This window comes from Callionymus lyra, chromosome 17, assembly GCF_982586985.1.
Source record: "Callionymus lyra chromosome 17, fCalLyr1.hap1.1, whole genome shotgun sequence".
NCBI classification, from domain to species: domain Eukaryota; kingdom Metazoa; phylum Chordata; class Actinopteri; order Syngnathiformes; family Callionymidae; genus Callionymus; species Callionymus lyra.
In genome coordinates this window covers 1,175,100-1,183,737 of record NC_141834.1, presented here as the reverse complement: position 1 = coordinate 1,183,737, position 8,638 = coordinate 1,175,100, and the positions used below count along the sequence as shown (strand labels likewise).

Genomic DNA, 8,638 nt, shown 5'->3' with positions numbered 1-8,638 from the left:
TGATTTCATAACATGATGAAATCAAAAAACTACAGAATAATGTTTCCAAACTCATTCATATGATTGATAAAACCTTTATCTTTAATAATATATATGTTATTGTGTGTTATATGTTATGTTATTATTTACAGAGGTTTGTAGATTTTTATTTTATTGCTGTTTAAAGTTGAAATGTTTTTGTATTGAAATACAACAAATGAATATTAATAAATAATTTCACTATATTCTAAATTTATTGAGTTTTGATGTAAAATGAGAAAAAACTTTTTAATTTGCATAAAAAAACAAATAAAGGATTACTTATACGTATATCTATATTACTCATATATCATATATCATATATCATCACACCACATCAACCGGTGAGCATCCAGGGCTCGGACATTGAGCTGGTGGACAGCTTCAAATACCTGGGTGTTCACCTCAACAATAAACTGAACTGGTCCACACACATCAACGCCGTGTATAAGAAGGGCCGAAGTCGCCTCCACCTCCTGGGGAGACTAAGGTCCTTCGGAGTGTGCAGACCACTTTTAAGGACCTTTTATGACTCCGTGGTAGCCTCTGCTATCCACTACGCTGTGGTCTTCTGGGGAGCAGGCAGCACGGACCGGGACAGGAAGAGACTGAACAGGCTGGTCACGAGGGCCGGCTCTGTCCTGGGCCGCTCGCTGGACTCGGTGGAGGAGGTGGGAGAGAGGAGGACACTCTCCAGACTATCCTCCATCAGGGACAACGCTCTTCACCCACTGCACCTGACCGTGGAGGAGCTGGCCAGCTCCTTCAGTGGCAGGCTCAGGCACCCCCAGTGTAGGACGGAGCGTTATAGAAGGTCCTTCATCCCAACTGGTGTCAGGATATTTAACTCTCTACTTTAAATATCCTGATGCTAATCCGTAGTATGTTTTTCTTCTCGTGTGTTTTTTATTTTTATTTTTTTTCCCGTTTTTATTTCTATTTTATTTTATTGTATTCTATTTTATTTTGTTAATAGTGTCAAATTTCTAATTTTTGTAAATAATTGTATATTCTTAAGATCGTTTTTATTTTATTTTGTATTATCTCTTTTATTATTTCTTTTTCCTTGCACTTTATTTTTTTAAACTGCGCTGTTGTGAAAGTGTGTTTCCCCTCTGGGGATGAATAAAGCTTTTCTATTCTATTCTATTCTACACGTTCGAGTTGTGATCTCTCCTAGTCGATTCAGTGCTACCCTAAAGTTCTGCCATTATGCGCACTCTAAATTTAGCGTCGGATAGCTTGGCTGTGATCACGGAAGTGTCGGATAGCTTTACTCCAGTGTGAACACGGAGATGCTAAAAGAATAATAAAATATAAAACAATGTACCGTGAATATTGACGATTTCTGACACTCTGAGCGTGACATTAGATGAAGATTACTTACTTTTTTTATTATTATATTTCGCTACTCATCGCTTCAGTCTCTCGGTGTTTCAACAATAATGTCCCCGAACTGTCATGAACGTCGCTTCTTTTGTAATGCTGCACATTTCTTTTTTGGCTAAATGTCGAAGTGTTTTCCCTTAATTTTGAAGTGTTGTTGCTTTAAGAGACATCCTTTACAGGTCCCGCCACAGTCTGTGAGGAGCATATTTCCTCATAAGAAGATACTTTTCCTCTGAGAGTAACTTCCAAAAATGTCCATGAGACCTGGTCTCAGTGTCAGCCTGTCGTGTTAAATCTCATCCTCCACTGCAGACAAGTTCAGACTCATATGTACTAAGAATTGCATTGATTTCCTAATGAAAATGGTCATTCATTCAAACCCAAATGATGCACAAAAAAATATTCAGACGTTATTACGAATACTTGACACAAATTCGAGCCCTTTTCCTTTGTTCATCCAAATCAACAAAGAATTCAGACAGGTTCATCCCTTTCCATGCCTCCATTTCTATATGCCGATCATATTTAAATGAAGCACAAGACTTAAATTTCTCCTTTCTGTGATCATGAAAAAACAAAAACAAATGAAAACATGAATTCAAACTAACAGTTAATATTTGTTAATTTTAAACATGTCTGATATGACACACTATTGTAAATGAGTTCAGATGTGCTCCAGTGTAGATGTTTATATTTTACATACACCGTTATTAACAAGAATACTGAATTTACAGAGGTGACCAGTGCATTATAAAACTTTTTAAAACATCTTCAGATGAAGTTTAACCAAAATAAAACTGTTCATCACTAACTTCACATTATCATCACTTTGTCTGATCGTCACTGAGCGTCATTAGAATTTGTGGCTCACATGCAACTGTTTAACTTGTTTGGGTTTGAGCGTATTCTTATTATATTCGTGAGGTAATTTACAAATAGTCATCATGTGATGGTGTATTAATACAAGTGTGTTTTAAGGATGTATCCTTGATCACGTGATCACATGAGGAAAACCGGCATTTGTTACTTAAACCGGCAATATATTATTTAAAAAACAAGCTTATAACGTTTTTCTGAATTGCGTTAAATGACTGTCGGGAAGTCTGCACGTTTTTCTCATTTTATGCTCGATTCATATTAACTTTGCCCTTCATACACTGGAAGAGGTGGGAGCTCAGACTGGCTGCTGTGTTTGATGTCAATCAAATTGTCAACCAATTCGCACAATAACGATTTGATCTAAGCTCTCTTCACTTTTTTTTTTATATCATATTTTATTAAATCACGCAATCTACTAGCATGGAGAACATATATATAGAAAAGGAAGCAGGTTATGATAATAAGATATTTTATTTGTATAAGCTGTTAGAAAAAGGGCTATATAGAAAGTTAGAATTCCCTATGATTAAGATCTTATTCCTGAAACAAGATAAGCATACAAAATCCCCTCTGATAAGGTAAGCAGAATAGACAGACAGACAGACAGACAGATACAATTGAACTCCTCCTCATGATGTTGAACCAACAAAAATGATGATCAAAATCGAGAGGATTAGGTAACTTAACTCTTTACATAACACCTTTTTGGAACGTGACTTTTTCTTTGAAAGCCAAAACTGCTCCAGCTGCTATTAAAACCACCCCACTAGTCAGGCCCAATCCACATATGACATCTGGAACGATGCTGGGATGCTTGAACTTCACCTCTGTTGAGAGAGAAAGAAAACCTTCTCAAGACAGACACTTAAAAATATCCATGTTGATAAGTTTAAACAATCACCCCAGTGCTTTGTGTTGGGTTTCTCCAAAGCTTTGTGCGCCACACTGCAGGTGTAAACATCTCCTTCTTCAGGCAGGAATTTCAGGGTAGACATTTGGTAGAAGGTGTGATCCTTGTTTGGATAATATTGACTCACTGAAACGTGGCGTGACACTGGTTGAAGGTTTTTGGTCCAAGTAATATTGGTGGATGGTGGATAGAAACTATTCACGAAGCAAACAAGTGTGTTTTCGTCACCCAGAAGGACTTGCTCCGCAGGGTAGATAAGGCATTCTGGTGGATCTTTAGTAGGTCAAATGACAAACACAGCTTTATGTTACTGGATTGTTCAAGTTACAACATATTTGATAATATTTTTACTTTCTGGCTCCTCTTGATGTCCCTCTGCTACATCATACTCCGTCAGGATTTTGGGACACACTTTCTTGCCATCAATCGCATTCTTCAACAGCTCTTCGTGGTCAAAATAAAGAATCCGGCCAGAGTTTATGTATTCAGGAACAGTGTAAACCAATTCCTGTGCCTGAAAGTCTGCGTAGAAAATCTGCTCTGAGTCGAATTTACATAGTACCTCTGCCTCTGTGCTGTTTTCAGTGCAACCGACCACATAGGAAACCTCATGAGTAACTAAAACAAAATGAAAATGAAATGTTTGTTATTAGAGAGTTGTTATGTTATTTTATGATAAGTAATGTAAGTTTGTTTCAACTGTAAAGTTGTAATTGAGTTTGCATATTGAAAATCGGAAACTTACCTTCAGAGGCAGAGCAGATGACGTCCAAAACAAGCAAAATTAAAATTGAGAGCTTCATTCCTGGCCAGTGAACCTTCACTCACCCCGTGATACTTGGATACAAGTTTGTGTCTTGATGTAAAATGCAGCAACAATGTATTTACCACGTATTAAAAATGTGATGGGAGCTGAACCTGTTACATGTCATTGAAATAAGATTCAACTTCCTTGTTTAGCGCTCAGATCACATTCATGAAACCTGTTGAACAAGATTGAAACCGACTTCTGGGAAGTGTCAACAATTAAAACAAAATAATTTCCTTGTGTTTTTAATTATATCCTTTTTATTTAATTTTTATAAACAGTATTTTCTTAGCATATATTTATGTAATGTTCGACTTTTTATTCATACATGGTTAAGTAGGAATAATAAAATCCTCAGAAAGATAACATTTCTGTTCAAGTTATTCTACAAATAATGGTTTTCTACCATATTTCTTGCTGAACTTAAAGATCTAAAGTTTTTTCTATACACAGAAAATACATATTTCTTTTCAAAATTGTTTACAGATCTGTCAGAAGGGATCCATTCCATCCATTGTGTTTAACACTATATAGAAAATGTTTTAAAAACTGAACTACACATACTGTATATTTTACCTGTATCTAACTCCAGTTCTATGAGCATGCCGGTGTATTAATATTGTCCAATATTTCACATTGATACAGAAATTATTGTCATGGTTCTTTCATTATTTTATTTTGAAACCTGTTTTACATATCCTTTGTTTCCTGAGTTCCAGAATGCCTGTTGCTCACAGCAGCTGAAGCTCATCACCTAATCACCAACTTGGCGGCAGAGCTTACAGCTACCTCTCCTGCAACAACAGGCTTCAGAATATAATCGTCACTCCCTGCTATGTTTTTTCTGATCACCACTCTCTTGTTATTTCAGTACTGTTGAGTTTTGTTCTCTACTTGACTTGTGGTGCGCTTTTGGTTCTACGTCATTTGGTGCTCCGCCCTCTAACTGCTTTGCTATTGGTTTATCCTTGAGGCCCTGCCTCGTCTCTAAGAAAGCTTAATGAACTCCCCACCCAGCTGGGTTCAGTCCACTTCCTATAAAGGCAGGAAATACCAGCCGCACTTCCTCCTGTCCTGACAGTGGAATGTAATGATGGCGAATAAATATTGAAGTGGACAAATGTGTGTGCATGAAGTGGCCTGGAGAGGGGGGACACACATGTCTGCTTCGTTTGCCTAGGCCCAAATCACACGTTTACTGATTGTGTGGCCTGCCGAGCGCTTCTCACGGCTCTTGACAGTGACAAGAAGGGGCTCGAGGCTTGTCGACCCACGCTGCCTCAGAGATCGTGCGAGAGCAATCCAGGTAAGTATCTCTTGCAGACAACATGGCCCTCCTGCATTCTACTCGTCAGGCTCACTTCTACAGTGTACTGCAGATGAGGTAGAGGAGAATCACAGAAGCTGCCCTCCTCAGGATGACGTGTGCATATGCTCTCCTGGAGGAGGTTCCGGGACTCTGTTTGGCTGAAACATTGACATCTGTGGTAAGTTTGTCCATATTTTTCCTAAGATTTCAGGAATATCCCCGGTGTTTCTGGGCGGGAGTGCCATGGAACGGTGCGTCCCGGCGCCATTACGCACCAAGAGTTTCACCCCATCCTGGAATCCTACGGGGGCGCGGAACTGATGACGTGTTATGTGGTGACATGTTTGAAGAACCGGTTTCGAGATCAGGATCTCCAGCGAGCCTGTTCACCTATAAGCAGATCTCCACCAGACCAGCTTAATCAGCTGTGTTTACTTCACTTCTGTGTTGACATGTGCCGGTCTGACAGCGCCATGCAACGGACGCACCATTGAACCTTTATGCGCGGGGTTTTCCCGCTGTTCCGAGACCAGATGAGGGTGAGGAGCTACCGCCCCTGCTGGTCAGGCAGCTGGAGAGATGCGTGGTTCCCACGGAGCTGGATTATATGTACGAGAGTGGGGGTTCTAGTTAATCCGGCTCAGGTACATGCTCTGTTGATTCAAGAGATAGAAACGCGGCTCGTGACAGTCACGGTGGCAGGCCGAGGGACTACCTGACGTTCATCAGAGCTTCGGTTCTGACAGAACATTATTCGTCTTGGAGTCCCCTGGTTTTACTTGATTCCAGATGGCAGAGGAAAATAATCAGGCGGGGCTATGTGCTCCAGTTTGACCGTCAACCCTGTGTTTTTCAGGGATTCTCTGGACACGCTTGGCGGAACAGGAGAAGTTATCCTGTCTAAGAAACAACTTCTTTATTATGCTGCAGAAGAGATCCAGTAGCAGAGATGATGAGTGGGTTTTACTCCCGGTACATCCTTGTGCCGGGGGTCCAGTGTGGAACTCCATCCACCGGTCTTCTGGTGGATGGGGGCCGATACTGGATCTCAGCTATTTGAAGTTTATAGCCACCCGCCCGTTTTGTATGTTGACGGTAAAACAACTGCTGACAGGTGAAAGTCCAGGAGATTGGATGACATCTATCGACCTGACCGACGTGTACTTTCACGTTCTGGACATCAGAAGTACTTGCGTTTCGCCCTCGAGGATCGAACGTGTTAATACACTCGAGTCCCGTTCGGCTAATCTCTTGCACACAGGACCTTCACCAAGTGTGTGGAGGCAGCACTGGAACCAATGACAGCAAATGGGGTGAGTATCTTGACTTTCTGGACGACTGGTGGATCCTTGCCCGGTCAGAGGCAGAAAGTCACGCTCACACACAGAAGGTGTTGAGCCATATTGCCACCCTTGGGTTTATGGTGAACCTCAGCAAGAGCGCTCTGACTCCAGTCCAGAAGTTAGTTTACCGGGGGGTACTGCTGAACAGGGAGGAAGGATTTGCGTGCCTCCCGGACACGAGTACCCAGCCCATTCTCCGACTGACAACACAGTTGCTGGAAGCTCAGCGTCATGTGACGACAGCAGGGGCTGTTATGTCCCTCCTCGGGATCGTGGCAGCAGCTGACATGGCAGTGCTGCTGGGCTTGCTGCATATGAGGGAGCTACAGAGATGGTTTGGTCGTCTTAAGCTAGACCGTAAGCGGGACAGAGGTCGAAAAGTGAGCCTTCCCGCTTTGGTTTTGCAGGACATCAAGTTTTTGGAACTCTCCAGCCGCCCCACTTGGACCCCGGTCAAGATCGTCTTCACCTGTTGTCCTGTGCTGGTTTTGTTTTGCGGTGCCTGGCCTCACTCGGCCGCTCTGACGCCTTATTAATTTGCCACAGTAGATGTTGGCTGGGTGAGCCGGTCTCCCCTCAGAGGTCTCTCATTGGGTGAGATCGGTCATTATCCAGGCTTACCAGGCAGCGGGTGGTTTTGCTCCTAGCGAATTAGGGGCACATTTCACCCGTGGTGTGGCAGCTACAGTGGCTCTTTCGCGGGTGTTTTCTTGGGAGCCTCTTGGGCGTCCGCCTCAGCCTTTGCTAGAGCCTATCTCCTCGACATGGCGACAGGATCAGTAGCTCATACTGTTTTTGAGCGATTCGATTATGTTGACAAAGATCGTGTTTTTGACAATATAAATGTTTTAATGTTTTTATGTGTGGTAAAAAGTATCATGTAAATGTTCTGTTGACGTTTCTTCTACCCATAAAACATATTTTACAGAAACATTCGCATATGCAACGTCTGACATCATCAAGATTATACTTTTTACCACATAAAACATTTATATTGAGAAAAAGGCGATCTTCGTCAACATAATCACTTTCCGTTCGTTTATCTCCTGGTCTGACGACACACGTGACTTTGACACCACCGGGAGTGTCCGCGCTACATGTAACGAAGCTGCTGATTGGCTGAAGCCGTTTTACTAATAATAATGCACAACTGTACAATGCAATGCAAACATTCGAGTCTGCAGTGAGGAGGGTCCATCTGCAGCCGGTAATTTCAGACGGAACGTAAATCCAGACAGGAAGTTGTTTCAGACGAGTTTTTTTAAACAGCGCCATTTTTAAATACCTGTTTACGAGCATGTTTTTTAAACTAATCTGTAACATATTCAAATGATAAACATGATTTTCATATCGAAAGACAAAGCGTGATTACATTTAATTAAACAGGGAGTTAGTTGAACGTTCAACACGTATTTAGTTTATTTATAATAAGAAACAACACAACTAGTTAGTAAACAGCGCTTTAAAGATACTTTTGGAAGATAATGGATGATCTAACATGTTTTGAAAACTATACCGCGCATGACAGGCACGTATACAGGTGTGACACGTTCATTTTTTGTTTTTTTTCGTTGTTTATGTTCTCAGCAAGGGTTACCATAAACAAGTACTTATTGTATTGCTATGAACTATTCACTCACTTGTTTATTTTTACCATTATAGAGAATCCCTCAATGTTTTAAGATAAAAGTTTTTGCATATTGTCTCAAAATCAAACATAAATTAGTGTTTATTGGTATAATCTCCTGAACAGTTTACCAAACAGACACTGGAACACTGTACACAATATCTTGGCAGTGTCATTCTTCGTATCTGAATAAAACCAATATAAGGCTTAAATATGAGACACCTGCAACAGTTGTTATTATCTGATGTATTCATTTTTGCATTGCTGTGAAGGTTCAATTAGATGTTAACGACACAAGTATATTAATGACATTATTAAAAGACACAGTGGCACTGTTCATAAAACTGTATTTACA

The 8,638-nt window shown here is 40.9% G+C and overlaps 1 protein-coding gene across 1 annotated transcript; it reads right to left on the bottom strand.

Annotated features, from left to right (window-relative positions):
- Window positions 1-599: 599 nt before the first annotated feature.
- Window positions 600-4,153, bottom strand: LOC148061412 (H-2 class II histocompatibility antigen, A-Q alpha chain-like). Its single transcript, XM_087778794.1, has 4 exons — window positions 3,942-4,153; window positions 3,548-3,814; window positions 3,188-3,469; window positions 600-3,113 (listed from the first exon to the last, which is right to left on the bottom strand). Exons 1-4 carry the CDS (start codon window positions 3,997-3,999, stop codon window positions 2,977-2,979), a joined length of 744 nt encoding a protein of 247 aa, XP_087634920.1. The 5' UTR covers window positions 4,000-4,153; the 3' UTR covers window positions 600-2,976.
- Between the last annotated feature and the right edge of the window lie 4,485 nt (window positions 4,154-8,638).